We start from the raw sequence: 27,802 nt of genomic DNA on the forward strand, positions 1-27,802 counted from the left end.
TGGCTCTGGGCTCTGATTCTTCTTCATGGACGGGCTCTGTGGGAGCCTTCTCAGCTTGGTCGATCACCTTCCTGGACCTGGGGGGAGTTGGGAGGACCTTGGTCTTAGCATAGAGTGGGGAACCCTGATGGCTCCTTGGCCTTGAGAGGGAGGGAGGGGAGGTATGGGTGGAGGGGAGGGGAGGGAAGGGGGAGAAGGAGGGGAGAGAAAGGGGAGAAGGAGGGGAGGGAGGGGGGAGGAGGAGGGAAGGAGATGGAAATTTTTAAATATAAAAAAAAATAAACCATGAGAAAAAAAAAAAAAAAAAAAAAAGATCATAAATGAAGGGATTGAGCAACTGAAGTAGAAGCCAGCAGTATGTCAGTTCCTTCTTAAATTCAGTAGGCTGCATGCCACTCAGTAACCCCTCCCTCTTATTACTCTCCCTATGCATCTGGTTGTAGTATTAAGTCATGTTCTTGGTAGAGAAGTAACACATCACACTTGAATTGTTTAATTACTTTTATTTGGGGACTAAGGACTTCAATAGGATCTTTCACCCTGCCTCACAGACTTAGTTTAAAACAAGATTAAAAATATACGAAAACAATGACAGAATAAAAATTATATCCCTCATTTTGATAGAGTTTACACACTAAAAGGAGATTTAATTGGCCTCTCTATTGGAAGGTTTTTTTCTTCAAGGCTTTTAATGTATTGCAGATAAGTATAGGGAAATTGTGAAGTATTCTTTCTTGTTTGAATGCCAAAGCTCTAAGTTACTGGGATGTGTTTTTATCCAAAGCATGACACTAGCAACAGACTATTGCTGATATATTTACCAGCTTGGACCCAAAGAAAAATGACTGAATTTACAAGCCAGAAGAATCAAATAATACTGGAGTAAAGCAAAATTGACTTTTAATGTTTGTTACCAGTTCATTGTATCTTACAGAAAATGAAAACAGTTGTTTTTGTAATACATATTGGTTCTCCTCAAACTTGTACTTAGTAGCTATGAAATGCATTTAAAAATTGACTTTTCTTCTAATCGGGTGGCTTAATGACTTCTGTATTATTCATAGCTTTTTCTGGACAGTGATCTTCTGGCAGTCATGAGCTATGACATAGTTAACTTCTCAAAAAAAAAATCTGTCAGCTGTCAATTGATTTTTATCTAAGTATTCCATGCAAAACCAAAATGAAACAAACAAATCAAAGAAAACAAAAAATAAAAACAAAGCTAAACCAAACCTGATGACTGATTGCCTTCTAGTCCTCCCTTCTGTAGTGGTCAGCTACTCCATGACACAAGCCTGTTTTTAGGAGTACAGATATCGACAAACCCAGTATGGCTGCCAGCAACCAAATGGGGATCTTATTTGAGTCTACTAATTGCCTCAATAACAAGCGACCATCTTACTGCATAAAACAACACTAACAGGTGCCGGCCCCCTTTATATGAAAGAAAATTTAAATTTACAAATACTACATTTGGCTAAAAGTTGCTGTGACAAAGTATGGCAGCGGTCATTAAAGATGGCTTCCAGTGTTAATATAACAACCTATCTTCATCCCTATATTGTGTTTTTATATGAATCGGCTCTTTTTGGCTCAGAGTTTTTCAAATGGAATTTCAGTAAAATGTGTGGCTATAATTTGTTTTTTTATATGTGTCATAAGACAAAATGATGAAAACATTTTGTAATCTATCTTTTGATACTCTGGAAATCTTGAAGTCTACAAAGTGATTTCTGAATTAGTGTCAGGTCAAATTTCTACTAGGAATTGTACTAAGACAACTTCTCTCTTGAAGACATTTGTAATGAGATATGAAGTATGAAAAATAGATATTTGGTGGAATAAAACAGCAAGATGAGACCATTAAAAGACCCCCTTTTAATTAGGAGTTCAAAGGGAACCAGAATTCTGGTCCTTTGTGTAAAATCAGAAGATAAAAACTCTGCTCAGCAGTGTTCATCCTAGGGATTTTTTTTTTCAAGAATGGACAAATGGTATGCAATTGATGCAGATGTAAGTCAGCTAACAGTCACTTTGGAGATTTAGATCAGCACCGTTTCCTATACTAAGTATTCAAAAGTTAAGAAATGCTACTATACTTAAGTGTGGAATTCTATGACGATAACTGGAAAGAATGCACCCACTTCAATATAAAATTTTCCTACTTGCATTTCTGACAAAATTCCTATAATATAGGTAATAATTGTTCAAGTATGGTCTTCCTCTAAAGAGCATAGCCCTGCCCATAAAGTGTTCAGAGTCTCCTGCTTAAATAAAATATTCATTATATTTTAGACCGTTCAGTATCTTCAATATGTGTTGAGTTTAGAAGTTTGAGATAAATCAGCAGTTTGCAAGAAGCCTCATCATCTCTTTGACCTTAAAGTCTTGTGTAATTTGTGTATCCTAACTTAAAACTGCATCCTCATGCTCTAAGACTAAAGAATCTGAAAAAGGAGCTAGTTTTACTTATAATATTTTATCTAGATAGTATATCGTGATAGTTATGATTCCATGGACTTCAAACTGTTCTATGCCTTCCACACATGTAACTCTATAGAGTAAGCTTAGTTATTACAGAGTTTTAAATGCAACCACGGTCAATTCAGAAAACAGATTTATTTACTCATGTTCATTGGGGGGGGATCTACATTAAAAAAACATTGAGGACAGCACATCAGCTATGTTGTAGTGGATTATTATACTAAGACCCACTCACCAGAATTCTCTGTGAAACAATGGGAAATCAGAAAATTAATTGAATACAAATATTGGTCCCTGTGGGGTCTCAGCAGTCATAAAAAGAAAGCTTTATTTAAGATTGGGCTTGCTAATATTTAAAGTCATTTTTTTCTAAGCCTGGACTCAACTTTTCCCTTAAAGCTTGAAGTTGTAAAGTCTTTGATGTGAGTGTCAGTATATTTTTCTGCCAAATGATAACCAGAAAGGAAACTGACAGTGACTCTATTTTCTATTTGAGAGACTCTTTAGAACTGCATGATTTTATTTTTCCCTCCTAAACACAGCTCCTATTTGGGGTCTCTGTTGTGTATGCAAGCAGGGACAACAATTTTGAATGTTGAGTCTTGATTTCTTAGTTAAGCAAGTGTAGAGTTATTGACTCATTTGGATCATTTTCGTCATATAATGTAAATAAGAAAGAAATATTAAATAGGTTAAAATTATTTTATAGGACAATGTTTCATAAGCTAACATAAAATCAAGCTGCTACGTTTTATATGTTTCTCTGTCCAGCAGTTTATTTTTTCAACTGCCCTGAGTAAATTCTAAATACTGCTTAGCAAAGATCCCTTAGAATTTAAATATAACTCAGTGAAGCTACTCAAAAATGATAAAATAATTCTTTCTGATAGGTAATTTTAATTAGAAGGTAGCAATCTCTCATTGGTAAAATATTATCTGTGTATATAATTCTATACTTCATATAAATGGGTTGATCTAGGAGTTCTAACTGTGGTTTTATTATTATGCATTTGAGTCTATATGGTTTTCTTTTTAGTCAAAAAGGTAGAATTTTAAATAGTAAACTTTTTTTATATCCTGGAGACTTGAAGTATTAACTTTTAGAAAAGTGTTCATTATTCTTTTGTGAAACTGAGTTTTGGCACCTCCCAGAATCCCTGTTCATGTATTTCAGATTTGCTGTTCTAATTTGTTTAGTGAAGCGCATTTCAAAGTTGTAGAAATATGTAAAGTTTGTGCTTGTGGAAGTTGCTGCTTTTTTTTCCCCTAACACAACTCTGGTTATCAGACTATTGCATGCCCCATTCATGAAATGACATTTTGTTGGGATGATGTAGCATAAAACAGGCTGTGGAGCCCGTTTTTTTTTTTTTTAGCTTCCCTTATAGTTATATTAATTTATAATATACACTGACTGATAGCTTTACAAAACAAATGAATGAATTGGCCTTCATGAAAACAACTCTTTACAGTAAGTGAAAAAGGGTTATCACAGTTTTGGTAACTTGCATGAGTTCATATTAAAAACAAAAACAAAGACAGAAAACCTTTCACGTGTTCCCTCTGACTTGAGAACTGCCTCTTCCTAGGCCACGCTCAGTTGTATGCTCTGAAGCAATAGACCCCGTACAGCTTATGCTTTTTATCCGGGAACCCCACAAAACGCACTGCAGCCTCGGTAGGACTGCAGCGCCTTCTTGGCCGAGAAATAGGGTAGCGGACGCTGCCATCCGCCAGCCAGCCGGCATCACAACGGTCATAGCCCAGAAGCTTCCAGGCAGCAAATATCTGGCCCACTTTGGCAATCTGAGCACCATCATTGAGACAAGCTTGCACCGCCTCTTCGTAGGTGAGCTTGGTGGGGTGGATCAGGTAGTAAAATCGGCCTGTGGAGAGAAGGAGAAAGAATGTGAGCCAGCCTGGGACAGAACCACAGAGAAGGAAGGAGCCAAACGCTAAAGTGCTTCTCAGTAGGGAGGCACAGAGCAAGCTCTGAAATTCGGAGAACATAGCATTGTCATCTCAATGTCATATTAATAGGTCACTCTAGATTAAATAAATTCACCTTCCCCTTGCTTCTTGGCGCGTGCTCACACATGCCCTTGTGTAGCTTTAGAAAGAAAAGGGCAATGGCAGATGCAGTTTCTGTTAGCTAATTAGTGACTAAAAGAGCCCCTCTGTAATTCTAGGGAAGACAGGATTCCACGCCGAAAGAAGGGCCATTGAAATTCTACTTGTAGCAAGGCTGAACCCCAGTACGAGTTTCTAGAGAGGCAGAATTTGAATGTGAAAGGATCAAAAAACGTTCCTGACATAAAAGTCCATTTAAGAAAATCAAAAGCCCTCAAGTTCTTTTCATTACAGGTATCAATAAGACCTTATTCACAACCAAAGCGTGTAGCATAAAAATGCATCAAACACAGGAAGTCACTCGCCATCAATGATACGCTCACTGAATGCAAACCGGGCCTGCACTCCCTTACTAGTCGAGGCGTTTGTGGATGCTTTAAAATTTCCATCATTTGAAGCCTGACATCAGGCTGCTGCTTCATCGCATAGGGACACTGTTACTTCCAACCACTTACTGCAGTATTAGTTACTGGGATCCCATTAACACGGTGAAATATGATAAAATGTACAAAATGTATCCATTAACTCCAGCAGCATTTGCTGAATATGTTTTCGTTCGTCTTAGTTTCAAGTATAATAACACATTTCCTTATCAGACACACCATATAATGTACTGTCCACTAGCTCTCATTAAACATGGTGCTCTTGTGTATGTGTGTGTGTGTACATTTGTTTATGGTTTTGAATATGTGCACGTGGCTGCTAGAAAGACCATCATTGGTGTCACACTCAGAAATGCTCTTTATGTCTTTTGATGCAAGGCCTCTCATTAAACTAGCCTAGCTGGTCAGTGAGTCCCAGGGATCCCCTTGTTTCTGCTTCTCCATTGCTGGGACTATAATTGTGCCCCAGTACAATATCTGGGATTTCAATTATGAGTTTTTAGGACTGAACATATCTCTTCCTGTTTGCGAGGCAAGTGTTTTACAACTGAGATGTCCTCCCCTCCCTGTCCCCAAATAGGCAGCCAAAGTCTAAACTAAGGCTACCGATTCTTTCTTTCCCAAATTAATGAGATTTGGAAGAAGCATAGAAGCCACTACAACATTCATTAGCTAGAGAGTTAAGTCTGCCAACTATAAAGATCAGCTAACCCTAGCACGTCAGTTCGTGTCTGACCTCTACATGTTTGAGGATGAAGTTTGCCTGGGATGCATATCCATCTGTTGAACACCATGAACGGCTTCAGTACTGTGACAGATAGAGCTACAACAGTCAGAGCTCTGATGGGTGACAGTGACCACATGATCAGCAAAATAAAGGCTGTTTCCCATCTGGTTTCTCTCTTTTTAACAGAGATAGCATAGTGACCACACATTTCTGTTCCTCCCTTAAATATAAAAATATGGGCTCAGAGTCTGACTCACAGGCATGTGACTTGAGCATTTGCTCTGGCTAAATCATTACAAGGCCCTATGTTTGTGTTGAGGTTCTGCAGTCTTAAAATCTTTTGGGTGACTTTTGGTTTTGCCCTTGTTCGTTTGAGACAATGTCACTGAATAGCTCAGGCTGGCCTTGAATTTATAATCCTCCTGCCTCAGACTACCAAATGATTAGATTACAGGCTAGTACCATAATATGCCTTAAAACTATTAATCAATTTTGAATAAAGAAACCTGCATTTTCATTTTGTGATAGGCCCCGAGATTATGTTCAGGATGGCATGTGCAAAGGGCTAGATGGGAGGAATGCCGTGAGTCAGTCATATGTAGTGGAAGCAATTCCCCACCTTTCTCTCCCAATGATAGCTGTACTTTGTCTTGCTCAGTTCCCCCTTTGGCCTGAACTTTGCTGATAGCAATATCGTGACTGGGCAAGGGAGGACATGCATGGCAGAGAAGCTCCCGCCTTCAGCAAAGAGAGCAACAGTGCAGGGATAGCACACTGTGGCAATGTGGCATGTATCATGCGACAGCTTCAGCCCCTTCATAAAACAGAATGGTTAAGTTGTAGGAGAACCAGAGGAAGGTAGCTTTGTCTGCTTTCTGTAGATATTTAAAAATTATGATATTCAAGATTCAAGAATATTTTATCCATCTTTTTAAAATATAGTAATATATTATGTGGTTGGTTTTTATTGCTGCTATTTAGTTTTGTTTTTAGAAGATAACATGAAAATCCAAAGAGTGTTTTAATACAACTTGTTCTCTGGAGTAGAAAGGAAGGCAATGCAGGTACCATCTTACCATTGAAGTTGGATGTAAAGCAGAAAACATCATATCTGCTTTTATCTTTGTCCCAGAACCCATAGTTCCTGACACCAGGCACTGTGTTTTGGCCCCCACAGGGCTCGCGTGGTTTGGTGATAGGGTACTGCACAGATCCATCACTGAGCCAGCCAGCATTGCACCAGTCCAGCCCACCTCGCCAGGCATCATACAGCTGGTCGAAGGACGCAATCACAGCATCCTGGTCCAGACAAGCCTGCCTTGCCTCATGGAAGTTAAGATTGTAGCGCCCCAGCCGTGGAAAGTAAGGGAACACTACACCTGTCCAAAGAAGAGAAGGGAAAGGTCATTAGTGTTAGAATTCCAAGCATTTTCATGTTCAGATAGGTGTGGAGAAAATGTGGGATTCCCAGATGAACTAGGTTTTTTTCAGCTTTCAACGGTTCCCCACAGCCCCTTTCCATGGTACACTTGATTGCAAGCATCAAACAATTTGCTGTTTCTTACTTGGATTGATAACTTCAATGATTTGCCTCTGCTGCCAAGAGCTCAACTTATAGCCAAAATTTCTCTGTTCTGGAAGAGATGCGGCCCTGAGTTATAGTGTCTACACAGTGTCCTAAAAACATGTCTCCTGCTGCTGAATATGAACCTCAAAAGAGATGCTGTGGAAATTTTCTAGGAAGGGAAAAGTCAGTACTAATAGTAAGGGTGGTGGGGATGCTTGGACACATGATAGTTTTTTTAAAAAAAAATCACAATTTTTAAATATGCATTACTATTATGGAGTTAGCAAGTAGTTTCCTGTAGTTTTCAATACAAATAAAGACATTTGTTGAATGCTTCAAATATGCATATCCATCTATTTCCACATGTGCTTCTGAAGCCATGCAAGGAAGTGACTGTCTTCTTGGGACTTTTATTTGGAGAAACTTGAATGTGCATATCTAACAAAAGCTTCATTAGCTTTATTTTATATTAATAAGGCAATTCTGTGCTAGTAAGGCATACCCCATGAGAAGCATTATAACTCTTTGTTTCAACTTTAATGTATTCCTTAATTGTTTTTTTCCTGACCTTGAAACAGCTAAAACAGGGGCTTCTACTTAATACATTTCCAATATTACTTATTTAAAGGCCAGGCAAGCAAAGCCAATTGAGGATAAAACACAGCTCCCTGCAGCAGAGACAGACGTACTACATAGTAGAGACCTGAAAATAGGTTTCATTCTTAGCTTCTCTATTTATATATTATACTACAAACTAAAGCCAAGGTTTTGAAAATGCTTTCAATATAAATAGACAAAAAAATTGTTTCCTTTGACTTGGCCGTGAAAGATGAGTACAAAGTAACCATCCATTAACCAACTGGTTAATGTTGAAGAGTCAAGTATTTCAGAGAACGATCCCTTTGTAAATGCAAAGACCAGGAATTGGCATTTGACTGTGTCTGGGAAGACACAATGGTCTTCCAAAAGCATTTTATTTGGTCAAATAATTATTTGGGGAGATCGAGTGCTGTCTCACATAGGTTTGTTTGTTGTTGTTGTTTTTTTTTTTTTTTTTGAAACTGGATGCATTCCCTAGTATTCAGAATTGTGTCATTTACTGCTTATTAAGGAAGGCATCTGTCAAAGTGTTTACCTTATAGTTAAACAAAGATAGTCTGGAGCAAACATTCTTAGAAATATTACTACAACTAATTAGTATCTTAGCACATGGAATGCAAGCATCTTGTCTCACTGGCCTGGTAACTGTATGGGCGTTCAATTCTGTTTTACAAATCTGTAGATCCTGTTCAAGATGGTGTACAGTTTTCTAACAACCAGCCATGGCCAGCATGTTATTTTCTAAATGATCCTGGACATTTCTCCAAGAGCACTTCGATGCTTTAAATCAAGTCTCGTCCCTTGTCCCTCTAGACCAGTCCAGCTGGCACAGGTTACTGCAGGCGAGGATCCAAGAAAGCTTTCTGATCTCATCCTGCTTTCTCAGGTTCTTGGCTGAGGGATCTGTCAGCTGGACCAGAGCCAAAGGAAGAAGGCAAACCTCTGACTCCTGCTGCGGTAAGGGGGAGGAAGAGCCTGGACATGGCTCTAAGGATGCCCTGCTGCTGCCCAACTGGGACCATAGTGTACCCCAGAATAGAAGTGCTACGATGCTTTCTGCACCTCCTATCATTTGTTCTCTTTTCTTAGCAATCCCAGATGTGTGCCCAAGAAGGAAAATAATCCATGGCACAATGATTCTCTTGGTAGCTAGAATTCAAGTGACAGAAAACCTCCCAACATCTGAAATAATCCATGGCACAATGATTCTCTTGGTAGCTAGAATTCAAGTGACAGAAAACCTCCCAGCATCTTTATCTGAAGACAGAAACTATTTGTGTCACCTTTTCTTTTCCAAATGCTTTATGAACGAAACAGTGGAAAATATAGGATGCTTTCATTTGTAATAGTTTTAAAGACCCATGACTTTTGGATTTAAATTCACTATTGTGTGTCATATGTCATGGTTTCTCATAAGCAGTAGAAAATTTTCATTAGTCCTTGATTACCTGCAATATGATTGATTTATTTCCAAATCCAGTACACTATATTTATTTTTAAGTTGTTTTCTATTATAACTTAATGTCATATAGTCTTTCTATAAAGTCACAAGCCTTTTGTTAACATTTTATTATTTTCTGTAAAAGTTTCATTACTAACTTTTTAATTTAAAGAAGTTGGAAGTCAAAAGCATCCCCTACTAGGATTAATAGACCCACAGTCTATATGTCACACTGAACTTCTTTACACTTAGAATGTATGTTCTGAAGCCGTGGAGCTTCACGTTGGGTTTCATCAGCAAGAGGAAATGGATGAAACTCTACATGCCTAATGGAATCTGGTGGGATCCAGGAGGGCCAGTGTTCAGTTTTATCATTTTCAAAAGCCACCAATTTGTTCTAGGATGGGACAAAAGCTTCTAGCAAACACAGATCTGTGATTTTGTGAAGGAAATCAGCCTGCTAATGTAGTCAGTTTCATTCTTCAGTATAGAACACTGGGGAAACTCAGGAGAATAGATGGCTTGAACTATACACCTCTCAGCACAAACCTTTTCCTAGTGTGATGACTGAGAAGAGGCAAGAAAAAGGCAAGGGCATGCTTGCTTGTATAGCTTCGTCCACGTGGTGACTTTTGAACCTATTGAGTGTAATATGTTTAAAAAAAGTAGAAATCCTCCACAAAATGCCTCTATTAGTTGATATTTGATGTCTAAAAGACCTTGGGCCATTAAAAGAATTACTTCTTTGCAAGAGTATTTAAGTAAACCCAGAGGTTACTTTTTCTGTCAAATTAATTTTTGCAGACATTTTACAGAATACAATTACATGTATCGTACTGCAGATGTCCTTTACAAATCTTACTATTAGTTTGAAATGGAGATAATTTTAGAAGCATAATAAAAAAGAATCTAATTAGAATTTCTTAATAACCACAAAATGGGATTTAAGTTTTGAATAGCAGAAGGCTATTTCCAAAAATGATTAATTCAGTTTCATTGCACGTTTCTCCTTGTAAATAGCTTCAGTTTTGCAAAGAAGTATTGTACGTACATCTCAAACATGGAAGCTGAAATCACATGCAGAAAATTAAAAGTTTGCTAGGCTTAGACTTTTGGGTCCTCACATTGTTACTGCGGTAACCACTATCTGTTACGTCATGAAAACAAGAGTAGTGGCTAGATATTCCTTCCGAGTTAACAGGTTTTCTGCAAGCCTACCTTGCAGCTCCAATGCTACCACAGCGGTATCGTCTTCCAGCCCTTCAATCACCTCACACTTGTATCTCCCATAATCCTCCAGGGTGAGATCTGTGATGACGAGGGAGGCGTCGTTGTCGCTACCTCCCTTCAGAAACACTCGACCCTGATATCCACCGTAGGTCTTCTTGTGATACCCCATGGACACGAAGACATCCACCTCCCTGAGGTAATCCGACGTCAGCTTGGTCCACTTGATGCGGATCTTGTGGATTCCTGAGCCAAATGCTGTCGGGTCTCGGTAAAACGTACACGGCAGCGTCACATTGCCACCTCTGTGTGAGAAGACTTTGGCTTGTTCTGCTTCCACAAGGAGACGGGGGCCATTTTCCGCTATAACAACAAAAAAAGCAGGGGGGGGGGAAGCAGAAAATAATTTCAGTGCTTGTGTACTTTTTCACATAATAAAAAGGACACGGAAAATAGATTCTCTGTCACATGGTCTCTATTTGACAGGAAGTTTCTGTAAGAAACTGTTAAGCTGGGAATGATATGCACAGCAATCATTGTAAGTTATGGGATTCAAATGATATTAATGGTTTTATAGCAGCTTTTTAATATTGTTTTGATTCCATTTTTCTTTATTTCAATACCAGAAAAGTAGATGAAAAATTGCGAGAAGGGACACAGTTCCCTGACAATCAGTATGAACCCCAAATCTTTCAAGGCTAAGTAAGTCCCACTGGATTTTCTCGTGCAGTAAGTCTGTAATACACTGCTAGAAAAACTTAAAAGAAGCACAGTTCACTTGTGTCTTAGCATTATGGTCCCATGCGAGCACTTTTGCATTTATGTTTTTCCGTTTATGTGAACGTCTGTACTGTGCTATCCTAGAGCCCTTCAACCAACGTTCATGTATCCCATTTCAGCTGAGACTGGGCATTAGAAGGGCAGTCTGAATGCTGGTGACAAACTCTGGTAAGTTTTGAAATACGTTGTTCAAAATTTGAGAGTTTCAAGTGTGCTGAAAATTGTACTTATTTTCTAACATCAAGGAACTGCTTCGGTCTTTGTATTTTTAGGTGCCCTCCTTCCTCTCTATTTCTTTCCTCTCTCCCTTGCTTGCTAGTCTTGTTTTACACTTATCACTTCTGCCTTCATTGTTCTTGCCCTTTGGTTTCGGGCCTTCACCTGTCAAGGACTTCACGGCTTTCCAAAGAGCACCATAACAATATAAGTTGCCAAGTCAGCAGGGCCTTCGCTTTTAGAAAGCCAGCTGTTATGTTCAGAGATTCGCTTTCCCTGGGGTTTCCTGGTTAGCACTTTATGTTTTTGACCTTGACATATTCTACTGAGGATTCTTGAGATGCGAAAAGGAAAAGGTGTAAGAACTCTAGAACAAACAATACCTCTTGTCTGCACAACTTTTAAACTATAAAAGCTTCTTTCTATAGAGCTTGGCAGTCCTTACAGCCTTAGGACAATTGCTACTGAGCAATCCTTGGACATGAATCTTTTAAGATGTACAAATCACCAAGAAGAACAACCATTTACCTTGAGACAAAGCTAAGAAATTTTTTATTGCCACACGTACAATAAGTTTTGATTCAATATTAAAATATCCCAAATCAGGTAGTCTGATGTTATTGTGATCAGAATGGATATTCAAAATTGAGCACGTCATTGTATTTATAGAAATGAGCCCCATCCTCAGAAACTGAGCAGTCTAACAAAAGCACCCATGGTCTCCTCTCATCAGCTATGGAGATGGAGAAGAGTGACTTTATAGAGTAGTTAGTTAAAATGAATCATGAACACAGTACATTAAACATTGTTGTAGCTGGGCGGTGGTGGCGCATGCCTTTAATCCCAGCACTCGGGAGGCAGAGGCAGGCGGATCTCTGAGTTCGAGCCCAGCCTGGTCTACAAGAGCTAGTTCCAGAACAGGCTCTAGAAACTACAGGGAAACCCTGTCTCGAAAAACCAAAAAAAAAAAACAAAAAACAAAAAACAAAAAAAAACCATTTTTGTATATTCCAATCATTATCTCATTTAGCAAAAGAGAATCTGAAGAGAAAAATGACAACTGTCCTTTCTATTCTACCCCACATACACCTATCTATCATCTATCTATCTATCTATCATCTATCTATCTATCTATCTATCTATCTATCTATCTATCATCTATCTATCTATCTATCATCTATCATCTATCATCTATCTATCATCTATCTATCTATCTATCTATCTATCTATCTATCTATCTATCTATACACACATATACTTGCTACACGCAATATCCCAGTTCAGTATCTAAATTCTATCTAAACATCTTTAGCCATATTTCTCAGGGTAGGAAAAGATTCTGCTGACTGACTATGTTCATCAAAGACCATTAGAGACATAGATGCCGAGTGTTTGAAGGACACACCTGAACTTTACACGATGCTGGACTCTGAGTACGAATAGAAACACTGCACATTTCTACAAGAGGTCTCAGTTTTATGATTTGTACAAGTTATTTAATTTAAAGTTAAAAGCAACATCCATCATACAAAGATAAAGGGCACAGCAGCACACAGGAAAAGGCCTTTCCGTGGGATAGAGACCCCTGCCTAGTCTCACTGTGTCAGTGTAGAACGGTTTCATTTGGGCTCGCTGTGCATCCCTTAGGCTTGTGCCTTGCAGAAGAACTTGGGATAGGAAAGCAGGCACACAGTGGACCTTGCACACACGACACACTTAGAGCACTGTCAGAATACAGCCCCTGGCACTAATGCTGGGTGTCTTCTGCACAGCTTTCACTCAGTGTCTGCCCAGTGCCAAGCAGACTTGTCATGTATATTTATTCTGTACCAACTGCTTGTCATGCTGTTGAGCCAAGCAGGTAGAAAAATGAAGAATATATCAAATTCAAGCTGTTTATATTTTTATATATAAACAGAAAAGGGACTCGGGAATTTGTGGGTTTAGTGCAATTGTAAGATGTTTCAAGATGAATCCAATGTCTTGTTTCAAAAATAGCAGAGCATGGAACAAAACACTTATACCAAGGACTGAGACTTCTATGTTTTCTGTTTTTAACTGTTAACACTGCTTCTAAACTATTTCCTGTGGGCAGAAGTTGACTTATGTATTTCAGGGTTTAACCTCCTTTCCAGGCTGTGTGAAAGTCTAGGGTCCTTACTTTTTTTGAACGGGAATGGTGAATTGCCTGAAATTCAAATATCCCTAAGAAGGATGCCTAGCACATTTGGTAATTAACGGCCACCATTGTTTATTAACCCAAACCCCATGACACTGATGATAGCTTTGCTTTACACTTCAGAGAATGTCTACTGCAGATTATAAAGCACTGAGCACGGATGGAGAGAAAGATCTGTTACCCAATGAGAAGAAACGGGGGAATGAAACCTGGCTAGCAAGTCAGATGCTTTCAGAGCTCTGTCAAAGCCCTACTATGGCTCAGCTCCACCATGTCTCCTGAAGGAGAACACCTATCTGAATCCCGTCACCAGGCTCTGTGTCACAGGCTTCCATCACATGGACCAGCCAGGAAACACATCAAGCAAGGGAATGAGAAAGAAATGACGACAGCATCAGAAAGGATCCAAGAGAGCTGGAGACAGATGGACAGGGTTGCTAAAAGTAAAAAAATCTTGGATCTGATCATGGAGTTTAAATTATTTTTGTTTGTTTGCTTTTTTCCAAACAAGGTTTCTTTATGTAGACTTGGCTGTCCTGGAATTCACTCTATAGACCAGGCTGGGCTCACACTCAGAAATCTGCCCGCCTCTGCTTCACAAGTGCTGGGATAAAAGGTATGTGCCTCCACCACATGGTATTGATCGTGAGATTTCAGATCATAGCTTAGTCTGATATATTCATGAATCAATCAAAATTCTTTGAGTGGCCGGGCAGAGGGTCTCACAGCAACACAAAGGCAAAATGATCTTCAGAATCAGTACTGCTTCTTCTTAAGAAAATGAAAGAATAAATAAAATAAAGCTGCGTGTGTGTGCTTATTTTGTTCCTATCTTCACTCTAGAGTCACACAACTCTTAAGTAAGCTGAAGACCTTGTCCTTAAATGAGGCTGTTTACTCAAAACATAAAGGTCATTTGGGAAATTAAAGATGCCCAGTGGGGGACGTAGCTGTTTTGAAGAGCGTCTTCTAAGGATGAAATTACTTGTTTCCAACAGAAATGGTTAGTGACCGTGACTTGAGAGACTTGATGCCCTTCCAAGCTCAGAGCTTCCCCGGGGGAAAGAGCAGGGCATGGTGAGACCGCCACCTGGGGATGCACTGGCCTGCTGGGGGCCTGTTATTGTTTTACAGACAGCTGTGAAACCTAGAACAGAAACTCAGCCACACAGAGTGGCAGCAGTGACCCTTAAGTGTTCGCCATGTGCTTTAGGAGAAATCTGTAAACAATAGGTAGAAAGCGATTTTTAAAAACATATTAGCAACACAGCTTTAAAACTGTTGTTCTTAGTTCTATTAGAAGTGTCATTGTTTCGAAGCTCATGTTGAGAGAAACCCAGGTAACAAAAATAGGAAATGTACCGTGAGTCAAAGCTCATGCCTTTGAGATAGTCAAGCAAGATGACAACTCTTGGCAGGTTACTTTTTCCCCTGGTGTATGGGAACTAACAAGTTTCAGAACTTTAGATTTCTTAAAACAATTTTTTAAAAAAGTCGTCACTTATTTAAAATAGTCAATTATGGGAATTAAATATACACCTCTGCAAAAAAAACAAAAAAAAAAAAACAAAACCCCAAAACCATAAAAACAACAACAAAATAACTTTGTTACCTTTTTTGGTATCTATGACTCCATAAGGTATCTATGACTATAAATACACACTTCACGTGTATAGTTACACATACATACTTACACGTTTTCAAGTCACATTCATATATGCAATGAGGTGCCACTACCTGCTTTTACTGGACTATGAGGCCGTCACTGAACTGTTTCCTCACATACAATAGAAAGCTGATTTCTCTTGTATTCTAAACACATAGACAAAAATGCAACTGCAAGCCATTTGAAAGACTTTGAACAAAGTTTTAAAAATTCTTTCTGGAAGAAAAATTATGTGTGTTTGTGTGTGTGTGTGTGTGTGTGTGTGTGTGTGTGTAAGGGGAGTTGTTTGCCTGTTTGTATGCATTCTTCCATGTTTTGAAAACTTTGAACTTCGTACATGCGTTTTATATACACAATGTTTAACAATGATATGAAAATAAATTAAAAATTGAGGAATTTCTTAAGCAATAAACCTTTAAAAATAGAACAAATGGGCATACAGAAATCAAAAATAAACAAACAAACAAAAACCACAAGGTCTTGTCTGTGGTACCTCAGGAAAGACATACAAGAAGCCACCAGGTGTGATTATGGTGTGTTGTAATGAATAAATATTACACTTTTTTTTTTTTTTTATACAGGAAACCTGCTGCTCTCTTAGCAAAACTGATCTCTCGAGGCAAGGTTTTAAAGATGTTCATTTCATTTCTGTAACTCCTTAAAGGCAGTCTTTCCAATAACGCTTGTGGTGCTTAGTTTTGAATTGTAACTGAAAGGCCCAGTGCTGGAAACAGGGTAATGAAGATCACCCTTTCGGGCAGTGATTGCTGCTGTTTCTCATCTTTAGCAGCTCTGACTTCAAACTACACAAGAGTCACGATCATGCTCCTTGCGTCCATTTCGCCTCCTCTCTACGCTCTGGTCCTTCTCTAACAACCACAGACTCTTTGCACCCAATTCTGCCTCGTTAATCTACCGAATTTTCCAGAACTGTATTTTTACAAACTTCTCAGGCAGTAGGTGGGTAGACACGCATTTTCTGGTCAGTTGTGCTATGGAGCAAGCACCCTCTAGGAACTCAGCTCATGGTCTTCCTCCCTTGCTTTCTGGCTAAACTGGCAGTCATGGGAAATCGTTCTACACGGAAAGGTAGTATTTGGGAACATTCTGATCATGAGCATGTGCTATGTTATTGTTACTGAAAACTTCACAGGAAAAAGTTAAGACACATGCCACTGCTACTATAAATCCTTAAAGTGTATTTACGGCAATATTGAAAACATTTTTTTTTGCAATAAGAGCAAGCCTTTCTGCTTGAGCTAGGCAGCAAGAGGCCCAGAGGAACCCTATGGAATCAAATGAATTGCACTGTAAAAATCTCGATTCTGAGACCTACACCTAAATCTGTGTTAAGATATTAATAAATATTCTGCTTTTACATTTCTATTTTCTTCATATTTTAGTATAAGGAAAATACAAAGAGTTGGTTTATGTCTGTTTTACTAATAGACTTCTTACTTTCCCGTGTTAATTATGTCCACTTCTTTCTTCACTAGCAAAGGTATTAGTTAAGCATACGGGCTATGACTCTTAGATCATGACACCGATTCCTTCTGGCCCCGAGTTTCCTCATAAGTACAGGAGAGCAAGACAGCCTCATCCTAGGATCCTTAGGAACAGTTACTTAAACTCAGCATACAAAGAGCTTTGCTAACACCTGACTAAGCGAGTGTCCAGTTAAAGTTACTTGTGCGGAGAAACATTTGCTCAGTGCTCATGAGTCTGGTGTGTTTAACATCTGACCTTCTACTTTTCCAGGCTCTTCCAGAAAAGAGTTTCTAGAATCAGTCAGCTTAAAACCCAACACTTCATCAGTCCTCCTGCTGAGACGTCTAAGGCCATCAGCCTCCAAGAGGCTCTACCCTGCTCTTCTGGCCCACTGGCAATTGACAGCTGATGGGATGTGGGGTTGCTTTTCCTTCCGTGGTATAACCTCTGGTAAGTTGTTCTTGCTGCGCAAAGAACCTCCCATCGATGCTCGGGCAGAAAATTCAAATTAAGCTCAGGGAGTCACACACAGAAGGAGGAAGTGAATGTCGGGGAGGACTTGTGGGGGTGGGGAAGAAGAATTTACGGGGAGAAGGAGGGTAAAAGAGTGGGATGGGGTGTGTATAAATGCCTAAAAATTGTTTTATAAATGTATGAATGTCAAACTATAAATAGGTTCTCCCTCTCACCTTTATCTCTCTAAAATACCCTTTCTTTCTGCTCCTTCTTCAGTCTCTTCATAGGTTTCAGACAATCTTTACTGGGATGGATTCACAGCGTTCTCCTCCCATTGATCTTACTATTAGCTAAAGCACCATGGCAGGCTGGAGGCACGTTTCTAGTCAGGGCCAAGACTAAACTTTTCAGAGTCATTTGTTTCATTTGGAACACAGTTCTAAACAATTGAAGCAGCAATGAGTGGAATAAAATGTCGACCATTTTTACCTATGACTTTACTCAAATAGTACCTCCCTGAAAAGTGGGGACGTTTCCGTGCAGCTTGTCTGGCTCCCCTGAGAGCTTGGCTCTCAAGAGAGAACAGACTGCTCAGCGGGGAATCTCAGCTTCAATGCTGACAAGCACCTGCCTCAGGCAGCATGCTTAGTCTCTGTCAATATTAGTGAGACTCACCACTGAAGCATCCCTATTGGGGAGAAATAGATGGGGTGATAGGGTATGCTTTCCGTCATTCTTCTACAGGTAAGAGATTGTACATGTCAAGGCTGATGCACGGGCATTCTGCCATGACGTCTGTTATTTGTTTCAGAGGAAGAGATAGTTTTAGTATTTTTGTTAACTATAGAGTTCTCTTCTCTGGTTAATAATCTTCAGAATTTAAATTCCTTTTTGTTACCAGTGGATAACAGGTAAAATTTAGCATTAAGTTCTTACTCATTTAGACTGTAAAAAAAAAAAGAAATCAGGTTATCATAGATTAAGGAAAAGAGAAAATAAAGATTGAATTGGGAAAATTCATCAGTGTATTGAATGATACTGTTAAGATAAATGGGACATGCATTTCTCAATGCTCAGGGATTGTTGCAGCAGAGGGAGTGGGGAGGTTTTTAAGAGGTAGAGGCTGCGGATGACTTTAAGCAAACATGTTTTCTGAACACAGCAAGGCAGTTGCAGATGCAAGCATACAGCATTTGTGACAGCAGGCACAAGACCTGTACAGGTTTATACAAAATCTCAGCATGGAGAGGAGAGGAGGCCATGGTCCCTGGCTAAGGACCCATTGGCAGTTGATAGAGGCTGGGAGAGGGAGTATCAGTTTTCTTAAGGGGGAGGCCCATGGTGGATTGATCATATATCAGTGGAGCATATATCAGGCAGCAGAAACTGTATTGATGGGCTTTTAAAAGAGAGGGCATAAACCAGGTGGTGGTAGCACACGCGTTTAATTCCAGCATTTGGGAGGAAGAGGCAGGTCCATCTCTGTGAATTCGAGGCCAGCCTAATCCACAAAATGAGTTTCAGGACAGCCAGGGTAGTTCCAAAGAACAAAGAAACCCTGTCGAGAAAAAAAACAAAGCAAAAAGAAAAGACACAGATTTTGGTGGGTAGGGAAGGTGAGTGTGGATCTGCCAAAGTGAGGGAAGCAATTCTCAAGGAATTAATAAAGATGAGAAAAAAGATAAATATACTTTCCAAAATGGTCACTATCGGGATGTGTTTCAAACTTTATAAAGAAACTGGAACAATAGTGTGTGCTATTTTCTTTAATATCTGAGATTATCCCCATATTTCCTAATTGTTGGAACTCTTCTATTATGTAGCAAAGGAAAAGAACTCAAATCTCTTGTTTCCATGCAGAAAGTTTCTATTATGGGAGGAAGTAGATGTTCAACTGATTTTGGAAAGGATTCTTAATTGTACACACTGATAAGATCACCAGTTTTTCATAATGAAAGATATCATAGGAATACAAAAGCACTTAGAATATTATTTAGGGAAATTTATTGTTTTGCTAACAATCATGAATCATTAAGCCTTCAGTGGGTTTAGGTATTGAGTTTAGGGATGAAAGAAAAGAAAATATAAGTCTGTTGGGAGCATGAAGGTTCTTGTGTCCACAGATCCCCAGGGACATGAGGAATGCTAAGCATGCAGGATTGTCTTCTTTAAAGAAAAGATGTAAAACCTGTTCTTCCATGCAGAAGGCTGGTATCTGGAAGTGATTAACAGCGCGTTGATCTGTGTTATCTCTTGGGCCAGACCACATCAAGCCCTCACAACCACGCTGGAGGTGGCTAGTAATCGAAATGACCCTTACATTATCTGTGTGTAGCCAGAGGTTCCTCCTAGCTCCCACACCAGAAACAGAGATGACTAATAACCCAAATGACCTCAGTGCTAGCAGTATGACTGAGATCAGGCCAGAATTGAGTTTCATTGTAGTTATGCGTCTTTGTGCATAGGGATTGTTTTACGCTAGGAAACTTCTTTCCAAATATACTGTGTTTATAATATGCTGCAATAAGCTGTCCAAAGTTTGATCCAGTTTGACTAAGTCAAACTTAAAGATATTTTCAATCTCACTCCTTTGAAGTTTGTTTCCCTGCCTTCCATGACCAGCAGGGACCCCTGCACAAGTCAAACACAAATGCTTTGGTTGATCAAGGGTTAGAAAAATGACGGGAACAGCTTAGATAGTAGAAGAATGTGTGAAAAGGACTATACGCAGTCTGGGAGCACACACTTTGTTCTAAATGGGCAGTGGATATGGGTCCTACCAATGTCATCTTAGGAGATACAGGCTGGGGAACAGCAAAGCCTTTGGTTTTTCTGCACAGGCTAGAAAAGAAATATTTAATATCAAAGTGTCTACTTCTAATCCCTTGTAGCTAATTTAGATTTAGAGGGTATTTTTTCCCTACCTATATATCCAGGCAAGTTTGGAACATGATTTCTTAATTTGTTTCCCAAATTCTGGGAGTACTGGAATGTGCTGCCATCCCAATTTAGAATTAAAAATAATGAGAAAAAAATTCACATGCATTAAAGACGAGGATTTTGAGCCTTTGGAAGTAAATACATGTCTTGTATACTCCCTTACTCAACTTATTAGTAGTGATGATATCCAAAGCATCCTCTTGCCTCTGCCTGTGTATTCTCACTCCAAAGACTATACTGCCTAGGCCCAGAATCAGTGGGGACCTATATCGTCTAGTTATAAATGTAACAGATACTGATAATTTTATAAATTAGCAAATCCATATACCTTCTAATCATATATTGTGTGGCCAAACATATTTTACGAACTTCCATCAGCCTAGGCCTTGCCTCCATCATCCATTCATTTACTCAATATAAAGCTCATGACCTACATTTAAGACACTCCACATATTCTCTGCATTGACTCTATCAGTAAGTTCTGGTTTCTACATTCACTAAAATTAACAGTCCATCTAGACCAGTGCCATCACGAATTCCCATCTACACTACGTAAAGACCCTCAATATCCTAGGTATGTTCTGTAGTTATGATAAGACCTTGTAACCAAAAGCAACTTATGAATGATTTATTTGCCTTACAGGCTACACAGTTCATCTTCTAGGAAAGCCAAGGCAAGGACTTAATGCAGGAGCTTGAAGCAGAAACCATGGGGTGTTGGTTACTGGCTTGCTCTGTGTTTTGTTCAGCTTGTTTTTTTTTTTTTTTTTTTTTTTTTTTAAAATACAACCCAGGACTATTTGCTCAGGGGCAGCACTGTCTACAATGAGCTGCATCCTCTCACATCAATTATTAACCAAGAAAATGCCCTGCAAGCCACCTCACAAGCAACTCTGATGAAGGCAGCTCTTCAGCAGGGGTTCCCTGCTCCCAAGTGAGCCAAGCTTGTCAAACTGACAAAAACTAAGCAGCACATTCCCAAAGGGCTACCCCACATAGACTCACGGACCATTCACTGTAGTGTGTTCTCCACACGGTCATTTAAAAGAAGCAGTCATAACAGATTATACCTTTGCTTAAGACTTAAACATTTTTCACTGGTTAAATGTAAAATGCAACCCTGGATGACAGAAAAATTATGGTAGTCGGGGTTTTGTTTACTTTTCCAGTCTCATTTTAAATCATACCTTCTTGACGAGAAACTTCTAAACGCTTTGTAAAAACACAGTAAGGCTTTCTTTCCCATTTCCCCATCCTGCTCACATAGTCTACACATCTGACTATAATAAAAAGATTCTTGTCCTAGCGGTCTTTGTACATGATGCCTTGTGGCTTTGGGGTGTTTATGTTTCTCAGGATATCTATGTCCCATTTGAGTGAAGAGTAGAAAAGGTGGGGTGAATTCTGGTTTGACTTACTTGGTTCAACACACTTTACCTATGTCTTTGGACATAAAGTGATATCCTACTCAGAGTGTGTATAAGTGCTGAGTAATAGCTGACTCTACAAGGAAGCCAAGCAGCCAATGTATGTAAAAAGCCAGGCAAAATGGTTACCACTTGGACTGATTATGGGATAATGATTCCTAAAGTTTCCACGTGTCCAGAGGTCTGTGTGGGAGCTTAGTGTAAGAATGGTGTCCTGTGAGTGTTTGTGAGGAAGCTCCAAGAAACAACACAAAAGTCATTATGACCTCATTTTCTTCAAAACAGAAAAATTATTCTTAGATTATGCTTGCATTCCCATCCCAGGTTTAGTGGATAGGAGTAAGTTTAATTTAGGTTATACATTACGATTGACTATTGTTATCTGTTCATACGCCTCTATGGAAAAGCATCTTTCTGCTGTATGCGGCTTGACCTTGGGATTGGACACTTTATTCATGTGACTCCTCTTAACCCTCGGAGTATAAATTGTCTGATGCCCTGAATAAAGTTAGCTATTGCAAGAGACTTTAGTCTATCTCATTTATCAGAGCCATTTCCCAGGTTCCACCTCCAAGCAGAACTGTAAAATAGTGTCACCACGAGCAGAGACCTGCCCTTCGCTAGGAGAGGAGATGGGGATCCTCACAGAAGACTGATCCACTTTAACACATGGGGCTCCTCTCTAATTCCTCAAGCTTTGGGGCATCGAGGACAACTGCAGAGGGTGAGGAGACAACGGAAGTCACCAGAAACCTAGCAAACTTTCAGCTACAGGGTAAAGGGAGATATTGACCATATCATCAGAGGTAAGTCTACCCAGCTGGGGCCAAGTCAAGACTCTATACACTAAGGGAGAAGTTATGCTGTGAAATGCATAACTATGTCCTGTGTCACCTGGGAATCTCTTTCTGGTAATACTAGCTGCTTTACCCTGTGCAACTGCAATGAGTGTCTCTGAGCACATGTATTGGTCTTATGTTCTTCATTCTCCTTTGTTTCAACTTGTAGATTGGATGAGTTCAGCTCCTGTTATCTTTATAATGACCCTGTGTTTATGGTCAGACCTTGGGACTATAATGAAATCATGCATTCATTCATCTGTGAAAAAGGACTATGTTTATTTTTTTCCTTGGTATTTGCATCATTTCTCATTTACATAGAATGTTATAACATTTGTATTCTTATTAAAGGGCAAACACGGACTTACTTTTACAAGGTACCAGAGCTTCTAACCATGTGGGTCTCTTTTCAAACTATTCTCTAGAGTTTTCTATTCAGTGTAATAATGTAACCAGTAGTACTAGACATAGTTTGGATCCATTTTTGGTGACAGAGTATTGCACACAATGCTTTCATTGTCCTAATATTATAAGTTGCTTGCTTATAGGATATTCACACATCAAATAACAATTAGATTTGTCCACAACATCTTAAATCACAACCACTCTAGGCATCTTGCATTTAAAAAAATTTAAAAAGGGGGAGATGTTGGGGCACGATCCTTTGTGAGGACATTGTTGAGTGCTTCTGAGAAAACTCCAAGAAACCAAGATAAGAGTCTTGTGACGTCAGTTTATTCAAGAACACAGAAAATTATGCTCTTGTGCCCTGCCAAGGTGTATTGGATAGGTGTGAGTTTACTTCATATTTTTCTTTACAACTGGCTATTGTTATTTGTTCATGTGCCCCTATGGAAAAGCATATTTCTGCTCCGTGTGGCTTGCCTTTGTGAGTGCACACTCTGTGAAGCCACTTAACTCTCAGAGTGTAAATTGTCTGATGATCTGAATGATGCTGGCTATTGCATGAGACTTTAGTCTGTCTCATTTATTGACTCCATTTTCCCAGGTCCCACCATCACTAGAGTGGTAAGTAGTACTTCACTATGGCCATCTAAAATATATGAAAAAATGAAGTACTTTTTAAAAATAAAGATATTGTATTTAGTTTTTCAATATTCTTATTTTGGAATATTGTTTATAATAACAATTTTATATTTTCTAGAGATTAATTATTTAATAATCTTTGAGTGACTTTTAAAATTTCTTAGAATTTGATAGTGTTCATATTCCAAATGACTTGATTAAAATAACAGATTTTCACTTTATTTTTAAGTAAAGATCTGAAACAATAAAGAAATGTAAATATCTTTATCAGGTGGTAAAATAAGAAAGAAGCATGCTCTAAGAGCTAAGCAAGTGAATCAGCATTCATTCTCCTCGTTTCAATAACACCAGTTAGTTATCTGCTTGTTCATAGATATGCACTTTCTAATACTTTGATTTCTTTCTTGTTTTTAAAATTTCAGCACCAAGAAAAAGAGCATAAAATTCAAGGGCTATCCTATGTGAATTTGTTGCTACTGAAAAGGAAGATTTGGTACCTGTATAAAACTACATGGTTTTAATTAACAGCTAGAAGAGTAACATAAAAGAGCAGTGTATAATATTCATATCAAGCTTGAAAGCATTTACAAGCTACATTTTATGGGTTCAAGGTGCTACAAATTAAAAACTTCAATAAATTTGGATACATGGCTTTAAACATGACCCTTTTGTGACTAATTCCTTTTCTGTATCTATTCACCTTTATTTCATCTTTATTTTCTTCTACTGTATCACCTGTGTTGAAGCAGTGGTGTTGTGAGCAAGTTTGTTGAGATGATTCATCCTTCTGCAGTATAGCTGCTGTCTCCATGAAAGCAGACCAGTATTTAGCAAACACTTGAATAAATAGATTGTTAAAAGTAGGGTGGTATACATATACATATATGTATGCATAACCGGTAGTTCTTTGTGTGTGTGTGAATGTGTGTACTGTTGTTTGTGTGGTAAATTTATGTGTGCAAGTGTATGGATTGCATGCTTGCTTGTGTATGTACCTATGGAAGACAGAGATTGACATCAGTTGTCTTCTGTGGTCTCTCAGTGTTTTTTATTTGTTGTTGTTTGTCTGAGTGTCTTATGTTTTTAAGACAGGATCTCTCATTGAATCTGGAGCTCATTGATTAGGCTGGCCAGTGAATGGGCTCCAGGAATCCATCTGTCTCTGATTTCCCTCTTCCCACAGTGCGGGGGTCACAAAAGTGCTTCACATCCAGCCTTTTATGTGGGTCCTGGGGAACTCGGGGTCAGTGCCTCATGCTTGTACAGTGTGCAATTTACCAACCGAGATCCCTGCTCTGTGCTCAGGGTTTGATTTCCTGCCTGTCTATTCTCCCCTCCTCCTCAATCCTCTTTCTCTCTCTTCTTTTCTTCTTCTCTATCCCTCTTTCTTTCCCTCCCTTCTTGCCACACTAAACTTTTCCAGGCTTATATCCCTATAAAGACTGCAACAAAGCCGTGAAGATGACGCAGAAGATGCACCTAGGTAGTTGCGATGGGAGAGGCTCCAGGATGAATCAGTCAAATGCCCTGTTTATATGAGGCATCTGAGGAGAATCTCAGGACTATATGTAATATTACTTCAACATCATTTGGTCTTGCTTGGGGAATTTAGAGTATAAAATATAATATCAATGATGAATAAGGGATATAAAATACTTTTTAATAATAATGTGAATTCTAAACATTTTTCTACCTCTGTGAAATCACACTACTTAAAAGCAATAATTTAGTAATTTGAGGTTCAGTGAGCCAGTTTAATAATTGGAGTACAAATAGGTCATAATATAGTTTGTGAGAGTTTCAACTCCTTTAATTCCTCTGGGTTATTACAAACAAAGTTTAAAATGAGAAAGGAATCTAGTATTTCATGAGTGTAAGGAAGGGTCTCTACGTTCATGGTTCCTTCCTGTGCTATAAGGTTTACGTTTGTATTAGAAAGGACAACTAAAACTACCACAGGCCCCTGGAGGTGGTTCTCAGGGCTCTGTAACTTGAAACTTCAGCGAGAGTGCTATAAGGAAGGGAGAAGAAAGAGGAAATCGTGGTGGTGGTTATTTGATTAACTTTAGAATAAATTCATAAATGAATGAATTTAAATGAGGATGACCTCACAATGCTGTGACCCAAGCCACATTTCAGTGTTATTTATACTAGTGAATATAGGCACAGTGTTACTTGAAAGTCTTAAGCAATCCTTCCAGGGAAGCCTATACTTTCTAAGAATATGAATTTACAAATTGAAATGAAAAGGACTCTCAAGACATCTGGAAAGGATCCAAAAGTTTATGAAATCATTTGAATAACTCAGGTAACTAGGGCTAGGTGCCTTTTTAAATTTTAACAGAACACATGCGATTTTGAAGGCTGGATTACAGGAGTTTTTTTTTGTTGTTGTTGTTGTTGTTGTTCAAATAGCTTACTCTAATATGAATTTGTTTATAAATGTCAGTTTGTTTTTAAAATAATATTTTCACTCATTGGGTTTCACATAGACTAGCTGGATTGCATGGTTTATAATATAACGAGTAGATTTTGTAAGTTTAAAGCATAGTTATACAAAGACTATTTTATATGAGATGTAAAGTTGCTATTGCTAATGATTTAGCATTACCATTTGCGTTGAGTTCTGTAACTAGAAGTTAAAGGATGTTATTCTTCACCTTTAATCTCAGCGTGTGAAAACGTTTCAGCCTTTGGGCAGGAGCTTTGGTTCTAATACATACATTAAGGAAACAGCTGAGTCAGCAGCTTGCAAAGGAGAATTTATGATTATATAATTTCTTTTTATGCTTCAACAGTGAAAAAATAAAGTTGTTGGAAGCAAACAAAACTGAAAAGGATGTCCCTAAAACACTCAGAGACATATTAATTAGAAATTCTATTCTGGACAGCCAAAACATTTATTGGACAATATTTCTACCTGATTTACATTATCAAATGACCTTTACAAGTCTTGGTTTTCAACAGCAAACATAGTTCTCCGAAGCCACACTTCTTTTGACCTTGAAATTCTAACCTGCTGTTTAATGTTTTTTAGCAAACTTATAATGTCTCTGGCTCCCTAACTGAACTTATCTAAAATTAATAATAGTGCACATATTTAAACTGTTACATTGTGCAATTCTTACTACAGCTATTTAGCATCCAAGGGCAGGTGAGAGGCTATTGATCCTTGGACTGCCTTTCCTTATTGCATAAGTCTTTCAGCTTTCTTTTTGCAGGATGTCCCTCTACAGACGCTTAAGCTGACGAAAGAGCTGCATTATACTGCAGCCGCTAGCCTTGCTACAGCTCTCTGGCTGAGGATTCAGCTGAGCTCAACAGAAATATGCAGGGCCAGAATATTGGTCCATGGGAATGAAAGCTTTACCCAGAAACTAACAGAAGCTAGGGGTAAGCTACTATCTCCCAGACTGTAGTGCACTTGATAGTTCCCTCATTTGCAGTATTTCTCTCAATCTTTAAGCAACTATTGTGACAGAATGACCTTACCTCATAAATTCCTCTGCTTTGTGGCTCCCTTCTTCACATTGCTTTAACATGAACTTCCCACACTCCATTCTACTTGAAGTATCAATTGCAGTTAACTGCACCAGCTCCCTACAATCGGCTGTTCTTAAAATACTCAACTTCAACTGTTCCTGTGTTACCATGCCCCCCCCACTCATGTATTAGCATCCCCTATACCAGAAGCATGTTTATTAATTAGCAGAAAAAAAGGAAAAGTTCGTGCAGCAGGACAGAAAGAACAAGCATCTTGCACCCCACTGTCAGTCACTGGCATTCCATGGGATGCTCACTTGAGAACTTGTGCTTTTCTTACCTTGGATGTGAATGATTCTGTCTTGATCCGGAGTGTAGCTGTCTGGAAGGTGATCAGCCCAACAGACTGAGAGCAGCACCAGGAGAAGGAGCCTCTTCATCCTTGTAGCTCAGACCCTTCTCCAATCTGAGGATCATACAAAGAGGCTTGAGAAATTTGGCACCCTTTGGCGTGTTGCACTGCACAAATTATTACCGCCTTATCATCGTAGAATGGGTCTGTAAAAATATTTAACCCAATCTGTTCAGAAAGTTCCTGTGGCAGCCTTTGAGAGCTGATGACCGAGCTTTGAAACATTTCAGTTCCTGTTAGGCAGCCAGAGTCCAAACAGTGTTTAACTCTGTCTTTGCAGAATTGTGGATCTGGAAATTTAAAACACTGT

The 27,802-nt window shown here is 38.9% G+C and overlaps 1 protein-coding gene across 1 annotated transcript; it reads right to left on the minus strand.

Moving 5' to 3' along the window:
* Positions 1 to 4,080: 4,080 nt before the first annotated feature.
* Hapln1 (hyaluronan and proteoglycan link protein 1) lies at positions 4,081 to 27,520 on the minus strand. Its single transcript, XM_038324022.1, has 4 exons — positions 27,421 to 27,520; positions 10,551 to 10,922; positions 6,801 to 7,103; positions 4,081 to 4,370 (listed from the first exon to the last, which is right to left on the minus strand). Exons 1-4 carry the CDS (start codon positions 27,518 to 27,520, stop codon positions 4,081 to 4,083), a joined length of 1,065 nt encoding a protein of 354 aa, XP_038179950.1.
* Positions 27,521 to 27,802: the final 282 nt, after the last annotated feature.

Source organism: Arvicola amphibius, chromosome 3, assembly GCF_903992535.2.
Source record: "Arvicola amphibius chromosome 3, mArvAmp1.2, whole genome shotgun sequence".
Taxonomy (NCBI): Eukaryota; Metazoa; Chordata; class Mammalia; order Rodentia; family Cricetidae; genus Arvicola; species Arvicola amphibius.

Excerpts from the sequence above, each read along its gene's own strand:
- Hapln1 (XM_038324022.1), bottom strand. The coding sequence starts at position 27,520 with ATGAAGAGGCTCCTTCTCCTGGTGCTGCTCTCAGTCTGTTGGGCTGAT. Across the intron at positions 10,923-27,420 it reads CAGAATCATTCACATCCAAG|CGGAAAATGGCCCCCGTCTC; the intron begins GTAAGAAAAGCA and ends TTGTTGTTATAG. Across the intron at positions 7,104-10,550 it reads GGTAGCATTGGAGCTGCAAG|GTGTAGTGTTCCCTTACTTT; the intron begins GTAGGCTTGCAG and ends TTCTTTGGACAG.